Source organism: Dendropsophus ebraccatus, chromosome 12, assembly GCF_027789765.1.
Source record: "Dendropsophus ebraccatus isolate aDenEbr1 chromosome 12, aDenEbr1.pat, whole genome shotgun sequence".
NCBI lineage: Eukaryota > Metazoa > Chordata > Amphibia > Anura > Hylidae > Dendropsophus > Dendropsophus ebraccatus.
This window is the reverse complement of record NC_091465.1, coordinates 86367600-86383956: the sequence shown is the minus strand read 5'-3', so window position 1 is coordinate 86383956 and position 16357 is coordinate 86367600. Positions and strand designations below refer to the sequence as shown.

General features: G+C 46.7%; 1 protein-coding gene and 1 long non-coding RNA gene across 4 annotated transcripts in view; one reads left to right on the top strand and one right to left on the bottom strand.

The window, feature by feature from the left end:
• Positions 1-157: 157 nt before the first annotated feature.
• The window catches only part of LOC138768898 (uncharacterized), a 42865-nt gene continuing 26665 nt past the window's right edge, over positions 158-16357 (top strand). Inside the window, exons 1-2 of the long non-coding RNA XR_011359178.1 lie at positions 158-455; positions 9157-9268. This is a non-coding gene — a long non-coding RNA (uncharacterized lncRNA). The remainder of the gene's footprint in view (positions 456-9156; positions 9269-16357) is intronic.
• SH2D5 (SH2 domain containing 5) lies at positions 4567-15201 on the bottom strand. 3 transcript variants are annotated; one of them, XM_069946910.1, is made up of 10 exons: positions 15012-15201; positions 11536-11623; positions 9159-9239; positions 8331-8405; positions 8084-8230; positions 7763-8002; positions 6897-7056; positions 6641-6725; positions 6355-6514; positions 4567-6273 (listed from the first exon to the last, which is right to left on the bottom strand). In XM_069946910.1, exons 2-10 carry the CDS (start codon positions 11608-11610, stop codon positions 6028-6030), a joined length of 1269 nt encoding a protein of 422 aa, XP_069803011.1. In that variant the 5' UTR covers positions 11611-11623; positions 15012-15201; the 3' UTR covers positions 4567-6027. The 3 variants fall into 3 exon arrangements, with proteins under 3 accessions (XP_069803011.1, XP_069803012.1, XP_069803013.1); XM_069946911.1 differs by lacking the exon at positions 15012-15201 and adding an exon at positions 11765-12298; XM_069946912.1 differs by lacking the exon at positions 15012-15201 and having other exon boundaries at positions 9159-9220; positions 11536-11585.

Genomic DNA, 16357 nt, shown 5'->3' with positions numbered 1-16357 from the left:
CTCCTCCCGTCCCCGGCTGTCTCTTTCCTCCCGTCCCCGGCTGTCTCTCTCTCCAGTAGCAGCCGGTCTCCCCCCGATCACCCCGGTCTCTTTACAGCCTCCCCCGCACCGCGCCGCCCCCAGATGCTCCGTAACCCATTCTGCCCCCACACAGCGTTCCCGTTACCTAGCAACCGGCGGCCGCCGCTGAATGACGTCACGGGAGGAGGGGGCGGAGCCTACTGCGGCACTTCCATGAGTTCCAATCCAACAAGCATCGTCCGCTCTCTAATCCCGCCCTAGCGTGAACGTAAACTACAGATCCCGGCATCCTCACAACAGCCAATCAGATCGCTGCTTCTATTTCCCACGTGATTGGTTGCTATGTTAAACGACTGCAACTTCGGTGGGCGGATCCGTCAGCAGTCACGAGCGGCTTCCTGCCCCCACACTCAGAAACTACAGGGGGCTTCACGGTAATGTACAGGTGCTGGATGCTTCTCATTCAGTTACTGTGGTTTTGATATTGGTTTAAACACTGAGTCACTCTCCAGTCACAGTGTCGTCTGTCACAGCTGCGGTCACTTCCCAGTCACAGTCTCTCATAGTGTCTCCTGTCACAGCTGCGGTCACTTCCCAGTCACAGTCTCTCATAGTGTCTCCTGTCACATCTGCGGTCACTCTCCAGTCACAGTCTCTCATAGTGTCTCCTGTCACAGCTGCGGTCACTCTCCAGTCACAGTCTCTCATAGTGTCTCCTGTCACAGCTGCGGTCACTTCCCAGTCACAGTCTCTCATAGTGTCTCCTGTCACAGCTGCGGTCACTCCCCAGTCACAGTGTCGTCTGTCACGACTGCGGTCACTTCCCAGTCACAGTCTCATAGTGTCTCCTGTCACAGCTGCGGTCACTCTGCAGTCACAGTCTCTCATAGTATCGTCTGTCACGGCTCTGGTCACTTCCCAGTCACAGTCTTGTAATGTCACCTGTCACGGCTATGGTCACTCCCCAGTCTGTCACGGTTGGCCTTATTATCTAGGCTAGGCAGACTCCCGAAAATTCCCAGTTGTACTGCGCTGCACAGTGGAATACGTAGACTTTCCGTACCTTTGTTCCCTTGGGGTCAGTTCCTATGGCCCGTAAGGTAACTGCCCTGCACATTGTAGAGACGTTCCTGGTGTGGACAAGGTGTTCTCTGTTTGGCTTCTATCCCCCTGTGGAGTTTTAGCACTGCATAGCGGTTCTGGTGCTCATCAGAAATAAACTGGCTTGTCTAGTTGTGTCCCTGTTAGAGGACCTGGCCAAAGCTAGGCCCTGGCTTGGCTCCTGCAGAGACCTGTCTGTCATGCTCTCTTTCACACTGAATCCAGACTACAACTAACTCCAACCGAACTGAACTCCTCCCACCGGAAACTAAGTCCTAACTACAGGGGTCCGTCTAACCTGTCTGTGATTGGTGGGCTGTGTGTGTGCAGAGAGAAAGAAAAGAGAGGATAGGCTGAGGGAAAGGAGGGAAATCACATGCACCTGTGAATGGATGAAGGGCAACATGTGACGCACAATGGTTAACCCTTGGGTAGCTTCACCCGTGCATAGAAATAAGTTACTTACAAACAAAGTAGTGACACCTAGTGGGAAAAACACTAACTGCAGTGGATACCTCCTCCCACTTGTGTGAACCCGAGGAAGTCATCTTACTCAGGTGAAATGGTAGATGAAGTGTTGGATCCTCGGGGTAGGCGGGGACCACAGGAGCCAGAATGACGGCGCTTCACGGCTTCAGGTTTAATGAAGTAAAACGATGAATTTTAATGGTCTCATAAACAACGCGTTTCGAGGCATAAATTGCCCCTTTGTCAAGTAGGAGAGACATAGGAGCGCCGTCATTCTGGCTCCTGTGGTCCCCGCCTACCCCGAGGATCCGACACTTCATCTACCATTCTCCATTCCCTGATCTCCTGGCTTGGGATCTCGGCATCTACCCTTGGAACCTGGCTGCTACGGCTACTACCTCTCTCTTCACTGATTTTTATTATCAGCTTGTTCGACCTACAATCTGTTGTTTACGTTATCACCCTATGGCGCCCTTTCCACTTTTTTAGCCCTACTCAGGTGAAATAAGACTTAGGGGCCCGTACCAGGTCACTACACAGGGGTCACCTGACTGATGGGGTCAGCAATGCTGGAGGATGTGACAATGCTGCAGATAAGGTCAGATAAGGTTGCTTGCAGCCTAATGCTTTTAGTTGGTAAGTGTCCAGTGTGTATGACCCTTTTACTCTTATGGTGCCTGACATGACTGCTCTTCAGGGCAGTTTCTAGGGCGCTGCCCCCCCCCCCCCCCCCCCCCGAAAAAAAAAAAAAAAAAAAACCTAGCAGAAACGAGGGGTGTTTGCCGCCGATTATGCGGTGAGTGCCCGGGCTGGTAACGCTCCACCTCATAGGGTCAATGACCTTTTAGGGGCCAGCGCTCATCCGGTGACTAAAGGCCCTGCACCTTCTGCATCCCACTCCTTCCAGACACATTAAGCCATAAGAAAAAGTATATCCCTTTAGTGTATCTATGGGTGCATTGACCAGTCTGGGGTGGTGTTGTTGGGGTGACCATTCTGGGGTTAGGGCTATAAGTCATACACCTTCAATACCTGACAATTGTCCGGCAATCAGTGATATCTCCTGCCCGTCCCCCCTATACACAGGAACGTTTAGTATGGCCGAGCATTCCTGTTCTCTATGGGGAGGGGTGGGCTGCAGCAAGAACTGTGGCTTATCTCTCTATGAGCAAAGGGGTTGGCCATGGATTTCCATCAATGCCGACCCATATCACCAGCGACATCATCTGTTTAATAGCCCATACACATATCCGGCCCAATAAATATATATCTGCCCTCCTCAGCGGCCCTTCAGTAAGTTTAAGGGGGTATCCAAGGCTGGAAAAGTTTACTTATAATTTGTAGTCTTTGTTCAAGGTTATCTGACAGTCTGGTTCCTTGTGTAAGGATCTTCAGCCTTTTACAGCAGACCTCGTTGCCCCTAGACAGAGAACACTTAAAGGGGTTGTCCAGGCTTACAAAAATATGGCCGCGGTTTTCCAGAAACAGCACCTCTCTCGTCCTCAGGTTGGGCATGGGGTTGGCAGCTTAGTTCTCTTAAAGTCAATGGTGCTGATTTGTAATCGCACAAACAACCTGAGGACAGGGGTGGTGCTGTTTTGCAAGATAGTAACTCTGCATTGTTTTTTTTAAATATCTGATAATTCCTTTAAAGCAGACCTGCCACAGATTTTAGGTGTCTAAAATAAGTCCATGTTTGTATTATGCTTCTCAGTCTGATTTCATGCATACTTTACTTTTACAGATTGAGCCCTCCAGGGCTGAACTGTCTTTTTATTACCATGAAAATGAACTTTAAAAGCCCTGGGGTTCCCCCCTGGATGCAAAAGCCCAGCTATGGAAATCCCAGCACTTGACTGCAACACCCCTATGCCAGTTTCTATTTACCCCCAAATGTTTGGTTGACGTCCGCCAGCTTCACTTTCAACTTCACTTACTGAGATGAAATCCTGCATAAGTGATCAGCAGATTCTTCCTAGCGCATGCATGGTTCTCTGGCTGCCTCTAGGGCCTGTCTGAGTCCTGGGTAGGTAAAGTAGGTAAAGTTTGAATGTAAGGACAAGTGGATGTCAATCAGGCAGCTTGAGGTGGATAGAAGGGCTTTATAGGCACCCCTAGGGGACACCCCTTGGGCTTTTGGAGCTCATTTCCATATTAATGAAAAGAATGCTATCTCAGAACTGGAGGGTTCAATTCGTAAATACAATATCTGACCGAAATCAGACTGAGAAGCCAAATACAACTTTGCACTTAGTGTAACCACCTAAAACCATGTGACAGGTCTGCTGTATGTATACTGCCTTTACAGAGGGGGTGTATATAGAGCATAGTATATGCTTTGTGTATACTGCCTTTACAGAGGGGGTGTATAGAGAGTAGCGTATATGCTTTATGTATACTGACTGTACAGAGGGGGTGTATATAGAGCAGAGTATAATCCTTATATATACTGCCTGCACAGAGGGGGTGTATATAGAGCAGAGTATATGCTTTATGTATACTGCCTGTACAGAGGGGGTGTATATAGAGCAGAGTATATGCTTTATGTATACTGCCTGTACAGAGGGGGTGTATATAGAGCAGAGTATATGCTTTGTGTATACTGCCTGTACCAAGGTGGTGTATATAGAGCAGAGTATATGCTTTGTGTATACTGCCTGTACAGAGGGGGTGTATATAGAGCAGAGTATATGCTTTATGTATACTGACTGTACAGAGGGGGTGTAAAGAGAGCAGCGTATATGCTTTGTGTATACTACCTGTACAGAGGGGGTGTATATAGAGAAGACTATATGCTTTATGTATACTGCCTGTAGAGAGGTGGTGTATATAGAGCAGATGGGATGATGGGAGTTGTAGTTGAGGAACCACAGGTTGGGGGAACATTGTTATAGGCGTGAAAGACCAGGAAGGATCAGGTGTGACCTGTAAATGAGCAGATAGTGACACATGGTGTAAAAATATATTTCTTTACTGCAATAAATAAAGCTGACAACCCCTCCATACATCACAGAGGTATAACAAGAGGGGCACATGTAGGTATCACCCGTCACTTCTCAGGGGTCAGCCGTCCATATTCTGCCGACATCTTAGTGAAGACCCTATGACGTCTTCACTGCTCTTACTCTCATTGTAATGACCTGGCGATTAGTAATGGAGCAGGTCTTGGAGGACATGATACATAAGGTCATTGCCCAAGGGCAGGCATGCTGATTCTGTGTTTTCATGGACAATGGTAGAGGTTTCTGGTAAAAACCATTCCCCTCCCCCTATGGCAATATACATGCACGCTCAGCAGATTCCAGCACACATTGTTATGGGAGACTTGGGAGAGATGGCTTTAGGCCTACGGGTATCTTGACCTGCATGTCCAGCTGTACCAGTCGCCTCTTCAACCATAGCAACAACATATGACACTCAAAGCCTTGTATGTGTATTAGCATGTCATGGACTGACCAGTTTCCACCCTTTAGGGTACAAACACACACACCGTATATGCAGCCAATTTACTGCTGCGATACGCAGCAAATACGCAGCAAATACGCAGCAGATTAGATCTAAATAACTGAACACAGCATCAAATCTGCACCATCAAATCTGCTGCGTATTTGCTGCGTATCTGCTGAGTATACGGTGTGTGTGTTTGTACCTTTAAGGGGTTATCCAGGGTCAGAAAAAAAAAACTACTGGAAGGCGGCCATGTTTTTCTAAGCCTGGATAACCTCTTCACAGCTAGGGGAACTAGCAATCTGTCTGCCACAGGGGCTGTACAATCAGAGACTACTGAGTTGCACCAGGTAGATTGCTGTCAGTCCCACCTTACGTGAGAGAATGGGCTCAGGTTGCAACCTACAAGTGTTGGCGACCACGATCCTACAATTGCAAGAAATCCAACTTGCATTAACTTTTTGCAAGTGTGAGGTCTTGTGACTTGAGGGTCACAATGCATTAATGGTGGTGCGATGTACCAGCATATAGATAGGACAGGATTTTCACAATAGTTAAAGCTAGGAGCTCAGCCTCTGCATAGATCATAGAGCATGCCCAGAAAACAATCCCATTCATGTGAATAGGGTCTGGGCAAGTCTAGTATGTCTTATGTCAATGGGGCTTATTGTAAAGCATATCTCGCTGTAAGTGCTGCAAAGAAATCCACAGCATTAACATTGTATGTGGCCGTACTCCCTATTCTGATGTGCTGGGTGCAATGGTGGTGCATCTTATAAGTGATCTTCCCAAACACCCCAATAATAATAAGTACACCCACATTTTTATATAATATAGGGCTCCGTTCCCTTTATATCTCTTCTATCGCTTTGCGTCCTCTCTTTACTGGAGGACTGATCTAATTCTCCTTATTGGTTCCCTTCAATAAATACTATTACTATCTGTAGCCTATAATCTATGGGGGTTCAGGGAGGTGTCCCACAAGGGATGCTAGATATGATATACAGTCTGTGATGTCTCGGTGGCCTGTGTTGGCTCCTCCTCTCTCTTGGTGGACTCTTCAGCCTCCTGTGCGGCTTCATTCTGTGTAAGGGGGTGCTGTTGATCAGTCTTCACATCTTGCGTTTCGTAGCATGGATTAACCCGACCATGAGCCAACTGGAAGAAAAGACTGCTGTCTGCCCCGGAGTGATGGGCCACCAAGGCCGCGAGGCTTGGAAACTCCTGCGGGAGATGCTGAGGAGAGACATTAAAATCATTGAGAAGAATCATCAGGTCTAAAGGGGAATCTACACAGCAGCTGTATGTGTAATGTACCTCGAAGTAGAAGGTGTGCTTTGGTGTCTTGTAGATCTTGTATGGAATGACCCCGCATTGAGTGCTCATGTACAGAGTAAAGTGACCCGCGGAATCCATGTCTGGCTGAACCAGGAATGCTCCCATCCGGTCATTCCTCAGGAGACTGGTGGATTTGTCTCTGCAATATACATGACTGATGTTATAGCCCATCCACCTCTCTGTCCTCAATCTCGGTTTTATTATAGTAGCAAATTGTACTTTGTACAGAGAATTATGGGAGGATAACACTAGATAAGTCCTGCACCTTTGGACTCCAGCATTGAACCACACAGCGTCCAGCAAAACCTCCAACTTCTCAGAGAGCTCGGCCACGGCAACGCCACAGGTGTCTACAGAAGAAGATGGTGATAGAGACTGGTGAATGTGACCGCTCCAGTGACTATGAAGACACCGTACCTTTCACCACAGCAGGATCTAACTCCTAGAGAGTTGTAGCTTTAGGGTTTAATTATGGTTCTGTTTTATAGAGGACTTCTTAGTGCAAAACTGGCAGTGCCTACCTTCTGCTTCCCTCTCCTGGCTATGGTGCTCGGACTTTGGGCAGCGATATGCCCCAGAGCGAAGGACTTTGCTTCGAATTGCCTTCTTACGGACCAGAGTGGGGGAGCAATAAGGAGACTCCACGGGTGAGCTTCTTGGCGCATTAGTTGGAGACTCATTCTGAGAAAGAAAACTTTCTGCTTATAAAAAAGGAAAACTTTAAACTTATTTTTAATGAATAAATGTCACTTTAGAACAAGTACATCATGGGTGCCGGGAGAGCGTGGCGAGGTAAGAATAACATATTTATTATGTTCAGGGGGCAGCCGTATATAAAAAGTTTTCCATGGTTGGGAATACCCCTTTAATTGCTAAAGACGAGACATGTCTAGCAGTCACTTATCTCTCACCGAAAGGTACACTACACAAAAGTAGCCTCTGATAGCTTTTTAATTGGGCATTGGGAAAAGCACTTGTATGCCCCCTTGTGGTAAGACCCGGTATATAATCAGAGCCCCCTGTAATCAATACATATCAGCCTGAGACATCACTTCAGGATAATCAGTATCTGGCATATCTGAGTGTAGAGAAACTCCGATCCCAAACCATAGACAGATAGTGAGGGATGGGGGTAGACTTGCTAATAGACTGAAAGAAAAGGGCTATCACACGGGGCTATTATTAGATGAACAGGCTGATATTTCCCTTGCATTAGGCACAGCGATAAGCAAACATGTGCCTAAGGTGGGGTTCTCACCTGCATAGTATTTTCCATTGTTCTGCATGGTCGGTGGAGCAGAAGAACAGAAAGGAAAATGGTGGCAGCAGATCCGTAACATGCTGGACATGAGTAGTGTTCGGTGACAGCAAAATTATAGAGTCTTACCTGTCCACTTCCATTCTCCACCTCTGCGGTCACGGGAAGCCTTCTAAAGGACACCAGTGCATTCACATTCTGAGACACCTCCTCGGGGTCCAGCGGCTCCCTGACCACCGCATCGCTAACCCCTTTTTTCTGCGGCTTGACAGGATTGGTTGCTGAAGCTTTCTGGTCCCCATCCTCAGGGTGTGCCGCCAAGTACTGGAGCTGGAAGGAGCGGCACAGCAGCAGATTCAGTACCTGGACCTGTGCGGAGGGAAGTAATCATGATGACACCGGGCTAACTACTAATCCTATGTACATAGAATGGATGTGTCTTGGCATTACCTCACTGGGTTGGCTGCCTACAAATAGGTGGCAGTACAGGTGATTGGGTTGGTTATGTGGGTTACGTGACACAAAGGCAAACTGTCTGTCCTCCATCCTGCACGTGGAGTACTGGATCCTCCGGAGAGCATGGGCCATAAGCAACGTCTACACGAGGAATGAGATTAATGTGATGGTACCAGGGTGGTCACTGTCTAGGACTCAGGACAACCAATACTAGGAATACACATGGTGACTTATGTGTTACCTCTCCGTCTGCATCATACATCTTTACTCCCTGAAGACAGAACTTTAGGATGACCGCTCGCCGTCTGGGACAGTCCTGAGGGGTAAAACAAGAGATCGTGTGAGGTGTAACCGCTCTGCAATGACTGGATGTAATGCTGACTGTCTGCAGGGTGACTGGACGTGGTTGTCCACAGGGGTCATGTAGACGTCCACCTCCTGATCCGACATGAACTCTAAGGGTCCTATTACAGGGGACAATTATTGTGTGAATTATCGTTATATCGTTTCAATTTAAACAATAATCATTTCATGGAAATGCAGGCAACGACCAACGAGAAATAGTTCATTGTTCCTTTGGTGCTGACACCAAAATTATTGTCAATCGTTCGCTGTAATTCCACATTTATTGAATAATTGTTCAGTGTAATTCCGCATAGTTTGCTTATTTGCTGGGATCAGATGGAGTAACTGATTGTAACTAACGATTATCGTTCTGTGTAATATGGTGAACGATTTCAGGTTAAAGGGGTTATCCAGCGCTACAAAAACATGGCCACTTTCCCCCTACTGTTGTCTCCAGTTTGGGTGGGGTTTTGAAACTCAGTTCCATTGAAGTAAATGGAGCTTGATTGCAAACCACATCTGAACTGGAGACAACAATAGGGGGAAAAGTGGCCATGTTTTTGTAGCGCTGGATAAACCCCTTTAACAAGAATCAATCTCATTTGCGATCATTTATAGTTAAAAATCAATTAATCTACTAGGACCCTTAGCGATGATTTATCTCCCCAAGAACAAATTTCCATGTGAGATCATGGCCTACGGATTTCTCACTTTCCTTACAGACCTTAAGGACACGTATCTGCTCTTCTATGATCCACACTCTTCTCCTGGAGTCGGTCTCCTTCACTGCAAATGAGCCAACATACTGGTAAAGAGAGGGAACATAGACATAAGGTAAGGTGCGCCAACCCAGGGCCAATGATAAGGCGAACAGTGTGATATAAGATGAGATCAGTGGCCTTTAACCTGCACATTATTAATGGACAATATTTATCCAAATCAAGTTAAGGGTAAAAGTATGGAAATATTTAGTATCCTGAACAATGATGTCATCACCAAACCTAATACCTATCGATGAAAGGCGAGAAGCGTCCACAGTGTCTGTTCTACCGTGCACTGACTGCTCCCCCGCCTTCTCCCTGCTCCTTTACCTTACATGCTGCCTCTTCCCATATGTCATATAGATTGTTTTCTTCAGGCGCCATGTTTATAGGTTTAATTAGATCGGTCGCAGACAAGTCCCGGCATCAGATCGGTGATCTCCTCCCATCCTCTGTGATTCTTCTCTTTTTCCCGTTACTTCCTTCTTATCTGTTTATGTATTAGTTTTGTTTTTCTCCATTTGCTTTGTTGGAAATATTCCAGGTATATAGTTGGGAGCCACGCCACGCCTCCTCCCCGCCTTATCACACACCCCCAAGCTCTGCCAGCCCGCCCATCGGGCGAGCCGGGCATACGGGAGGCGTACACCAGGGAGAAGGGGAGAATCTGCACCTTCTCCCTGGCCTACGCCTCTGGCGTACCTTTCATAAATCTCCCCCATCATCTTCAGCTGAGCTCCAGGTTGGATTTCTATCTTGAAGCAGCTGTATATCCTTCCCATTCTCTTTATACTTTCCCCGTATTTTATACTTCGCAGACTTGGAACAACCATCATCTTCAGATGCACTCCTGGTTGGATTTCTATTTTAAAGCAGCTTCATCATCCTTGTCATTGATACACCAGATGGCTATATGCTATATAAGTTGTATATCCTTCCAATTCTCTTTATACTTGCCCCATATTTTACACATCGCTGACTTGGAATAACCATCATCTTCAACTGCACTCCACTGTGAATTTCCATCTTGAAGGATTGGTATCCTCCTTCCTACTGATACAATTGATGGCCCACTTATCTATCCATGAGTCCAGTTCACAGCTTGGTACGGTCTGTAGCTCTTCATTGTGTACCTGCACACTAACATTTTTAGACTTTTCCTTGGATGTGTTTTAGATATGGACTTTATAAGATGGTTTCTTATTTATTTTCCTTCTCTTGAATACGGTTTTGATTAATAATGATATAAACTTTTCACCATGTAAACAGTGTTGATATAAGGACTGTCCACTAACACATCAGTATGTTACTTTGACCTGGATTAGACACTGGTGTAGACTTGGTTGCAGGAAAGTTTCACCTTCCCCAGGTGCTATTGAATGGTTTATTGATCTATGACTAAAAGGGTTTTCCGGGCAAAAGAAAAATGTACTGCCAGGCTGGGGGGTGTGCGTATGGAAGTAATAAACATACTGTACTCACCTCCTCCAGTGCCCCACTGATGCTCCCAGTACTCTGCTGATCTCCACAGAAGCTGCCTGCTCAGCCAATCAGTAATGGTAGCTGTGTCCCGCCTCTGTCACTGACTGGATGAGTGGAGACCAGTGTATTACTAGGAGCATTGCTTCACCAGCTATAGGGGAATGAGGTAGTGGTAAGTATGGTATATTTATTATTCTTATACATCCCCCAAACCAACAGCAAATGTATGTTTTATAGACCATTTAATAGCACTCTTAGTGTGCCAATATCCTATCCAGGTCAAGACAACAAAATACAAACACAACGAAAACAACAAACGAAAACTAGAAAAACTAGAAACTGAAAAATAAAAGAATGAAATCCCATTCCTCCCGGATGGCTCGTGTTAGGCCCGAGTGTTCAGTCATTCTTCTAACCACTATCTTCTTGGTCATTTAGAACTGTTTCGGGTCAAGGCAGCCATATTTTATATATAAATAGTTAATAGGTAGATTTACTAGACGTTGTTATGAGATTGTATGCGGGTCTTCATGTGACCTCGAGTGTGGACCCCGATGCTGCCAATCTGTACATATACTACAGGCCGGAGTGGTTTGCCAGATTGCCGACATTCACCTCCCATCACCATTGTTACAGACGGAGGGGGAGACATTCTTGTGAACATTGGTTTCCAAGAGACAATGCCCTCTGGATCTGTGGTGCCAGCCCTCGGGGAGGAGAGGATCACACATGCGGCTCCTCGGGAGGACTTCATCCTAGCAACCTGTACTGTACAGTGCCGTAAGGATATAGGGCAATATACAGTATATACATAGATCATCATTGTCTCCATATCTGATCAGACTAAGATTTACCGACCTCTGTAAACTTGGTTATAACCCGAGTCCTGGGACACGTTCCGCTCGAGGACGCCTCTTGGCGCGTCTTCTTCATGTCTCAAGTTATTCTGCAGGCAAAAGAGCAGCAGATGTCAGTGAATTATTATAGATGCATATTTCTGTAAGGTACTGCTCAGTGTGAACAGTGCTGTATATGTGCATGCGCAGGAGGAGGTCACAGGCTGCGGTATATGTCAGAGATACTATACCTAGGATATCAGGAGTCTGTGAGGTCCATCCCACGCTGCTGATCCCCTACCTGTGGGAGCGTCTGTCTGTGTCTGACTGTGTGGAGCTGTCAGTCAGATTAGCTGTGTGGATTACTCATGATTACATCCAGGTTAGCAGTGCCTGCAGTGACGTCCGCCCCATGGAGGGCCCATCCTTACGTAGGATCCTGCACGTCTCACAATGACATCAGGCTCAGACGTTTTATGGATCCTTATAAAGTGACAGCAGCGTCCGGACTTTTATAACTTGACTCTTTATAGAGAAGAAAGTATCCGGAGTGTTTCTGGCACCGCACCCACACTGTCTGCAGGAAGCACTGCTTGCCCTGGCTCTGAGCTTTGGTTTGTGGATCAGTGTCACAGTATGGAGGATGGTGAGGGAGAAGAGTCACCCCTTATACAGCAAGTAATGAAGTAGTGGTATATAAAGGAATATACACTGCATGTCTATACTGGGTACCAATGGCACTGTATACACTACATGTCTATACTGGGTACCAATGGCACTGTATACACTACGTCTGTGTGGACACTGAGAGCACCATATACACTACATGTCTATACAGGGCACCAATGGCAATGTATACACTACATGCTTATGTCAATGGCACTGTATATACTATATGTCTGTGTAGACACTGAGAGCACCGTATACATTACATGTCTGTACAGGGCACCAATGGCAATGTATACACTACATGCTTATATCAATGGCACTGTATACACTACATGCTTATACTGGGCTCCAATAGCACTGTATACACTACATGCTTATACTGGGCTCCAATAGCACTGTATACACTACATGCTTATGCTGGGCTCCAATGGCACTGTATACACTTAATGCTTATGTCAATGGCACTGTATATACTACATGCTTATGTCAATGGCACTGTATACACTACATGTTTATGTTAATGGCACTGTATACACTACATGTTTATGTCAATGGCACTGTATATACTACATGCTTATGTCAATGGCACTGTATACACTACATGCTTATGTCAATGGCACTGTATACCAGGGCTGTGGAGTCGGTAAGCCGCAGTTCCGACTCCTGAATTTTATCAGGACTGCCTCCCAACTCCTGCTCCTTGATAAATGGCCGGTCATATACCAGGGGAGATATCTATCACACTGGCTCAGCAGCTTCTCCCTAATGTCCTACATGATCCTGGGGCGACTTCTGAGAAATAAGGAAAGATATAAAGCAGCTTCTCCTGTGTGTGCAGTGGATGCAGCCAGTCTCCAGCCTCCATGTCCTGAACAACTCACAACTAGACTAGATGGAGCAGGTGATCTTTTCCTGCTGACAATCTGCTATGTTTCTAACTAATTTTCATCACACACAGAAACACTGGTAACAATGCCAGATACCTGTAATATAGAGGTCAGCCATAGTGATATACAGGGGGTTACACATGGTGATATAGAGAGGGGTCACACATAGTGATATAGAGAGGGGTCACACACACACAGCCTGCTGCAGCCATAGCACACATACACACACAGCCTGCTTCAGCCATAGCATACACACACACACAGCCTGCTGCAGCCATAGCACACATACACACACAGCCTGCTGCAGCCATAGCATACACACACACACAGCCTGCTGCAGCCATAGCACACATACACACACAGCCTGCTGCAGCCATAGCACTCACACACAGCCTGCTGCAGCCATAGCACACACACACAGCCTGCTGCAGCCATAGCACTCACACACAGCCTGATGCAGCCATAGCACGCGCGCGCACACACACACACACACACACACCCTGCTGCAGCCATAGCACTCACACATATCCTGCTGCAGCCATAGCACTCACACATATCCTGCTGCAGCCATAGAAAACACTCACAGCCTGATGCAGCCATAGCATACACACACAGCCTGCTGCAGCTATTGCACACACACACAGTCTGCTGCAGCCATAGCACGCGCATACACACACACACAGCCTGCTGTAGCTATAGCACTCACACACAGCCTGCTTCAGCCATAGCACACACATACACACACACACACACAGCCTGCTGCAGCCATAGCACACACATACACACACAGCCTGCTGCAGCCATAGCACACATACACACACACACACACAGACAGCCTGCTGTAGCCATAGCATACACACACACAGCCTGCTGCAGCTATAGCACTCACACACAGCCTGCTGCAGCCATAGCAAACACTCACAGCCTACTGCAGCCATAGCACTTACAGCATGCTGCAGCCATAGCACATACACACACAGCCTGCTGCAGCCATAGCACATACACACACAGCCTGCTGCAGCTATAGCACGCACACACACACACACACACAGCCTGCTGCTGCCATAGCAAGCACATACACACAGCCTGCTGAAGCCATAGCATACATACACATACACTCACTTATACACACAGCATGCTGCAGCCATAGTGCACGCACGCACACACACAGCCTGCTGCAGCCATAGCACACACTCACTCATACACACAGCCTGCTGCAGCCATAGAACGCGCACACACACACCGCCTGCTGCAGCCATAGCATACATACACATACACTCACTTATACACACAGCCTGCTACAGCCATAGCATACATACACACACAGCCTGCTGCAGCCATAGCACACACATACACTCACTCATACACACAGCATGCTGCAGCCATAGCGCACGCACATGCGCACACACACAGCCTGCTGCAGCCATAGCATACACACACTCATACACACAGCATGCTTCAGCCATAGCACACGCACACACACACACACACACACACACACAGCCTGCTGTAGCCATAGGACACACACACACAAACACTGAAGAAAAACACACAATCTTCTCCCAGAGAGAAAACACCACATTGAGGACAGAGGTTACTGCTGCACTACTTATGTCATCTCCTCCTCCTCTATATTACACTGCTGCTCATAAACAATCATTATATATATATATATATATATATATATATATATATATATATATCTACACTGGACACTGATAGCACTGTATATACTGTATATCTACACTGGACACTGATAGCACTGTATATACTGTATATCTACACTGGACACTGATAGCACTGTATATACTGTATATCTACACTGGACACTGATAGCACTGTATATACTGTATATCTACACTGGACACTGATAGCACTGTATATACTGTATATCTACACTGGACACTGATAGCACTGTATATACTGTATATCTAGGATTTACCTTTTAGTCAGTATGGAGGATATCTGAGACTGGAGGATCCTGAGCCGACTTATCACCCGTGTTCATGGCTATACATGTCCCCTCCTACATGTGCTGCCTCCTCAGGTGTGTCATATAAACACCTCCCAGGTGTGCAGGTAGGGGCGGGGCCTAGGAAGTATTATACAGTGGCTGTATCCAGCTGCTGTCAGTACAGATCTCTGAATCACACTACATCCTCCAGGGAAATTCCTGACACAACCAGCATACTGCTCATAACTGTGATCACTATACAGGGGGCCAGCAGGGGGCGCACTCCATAATAATACATCATATACTGGGGCCCACTCCATAATAATATGCAGAGGAACATAATACAACATATACAGGGGGCCCACTCCATAATAATATAGAGGACCACATTAATACATCATATAGAGGGGGCCAGCAGGGGGCGCACTCCATAATAATACATCATATACTGGGGCCCACTCCATAATAATATACAGAGGACCATAATAATACATCATATACAGGGGACCAGCAGGGGGCGCCCTCCATAATAATACATTATATACAGGGGGCCAGCAGGGGGGCACACTCCATAATAATACATTATATACAGGCGGCCAGCAGGGGGCACACTCCATAATAATACATTATATACAGGGGGCCAGCAGGGGGCGCACTCCATAATAATACATCATATACAGGGGGCCCACTCCATAATAATATACAGAAAACCATAATAATACATCATATACAGGGGGCCAGCAGGGGGCGCACACCATAATAATACATCATATACTGGGGGCCCACTCCATAATAATATACAGAGGACCATAATAATACATCATATACAGGGGGCCAGCAGGGGGCGCACTCCATAATAATACATTATATACAGGCGGCCAGCATGGGGCGCACTCCATAATAATACATTATATACAGGGGGCCAGCAGGGGGCGCACTCCATAATAATACATCATATACAGGGGGCGCACTCCATAATAATACATCATATAAAGGCGGCCAGCAGGGGGCGCACTCCATAATAATCTATATAATAAAAATCAAAGTCTGTCTGTCTGTCCCAAATAGACTTCCAAACGCCTGAACCTTTTGACCCCAATTTTGGCGCACAGATACATTAGGTGCCCGGGAAGGTTTTAGTGAAGGTCCCATCCCCGCCAGATGTACAGGAGGGGAGGGGGAGGGGAAAGAGCGGCGCCCCATAGAGATAAATGGGAAAATCTCCTCACTGCAAACACAGGTGATATAATTAGCTGCAGCAGACACGGCAGTTGGAGCCTTAGCAACCAATAGGATTACTGCTTTCATTTTCACAGGGAGCAATGGTTGCTAGG

Bases quoted from the DNA above. Each gene is read 5' to 3' on its own strand.
- SH2D5 (XM_069946910.1), bottom strand. From the start codon at position 11,610: ATGAAGAAGACGCGCCAAGAGGCGTCCTCGAGCGGAACGTGTCCCAGG. The intron at 8,231-8,330 runs GTAACACATAAG...TTCCTCGTGTAG, and splicing joins TGTATGATGCAGACGGAGAG to ACGTTGCTTATGGCCCATGC. The intron at 6,274-6,354 runs GTACATTACACA...GTCTCTCCTCAG, and splicing joins AGCACACCTTCTACTTCGAG to CATCTCCCGCAGGAGTTTCC.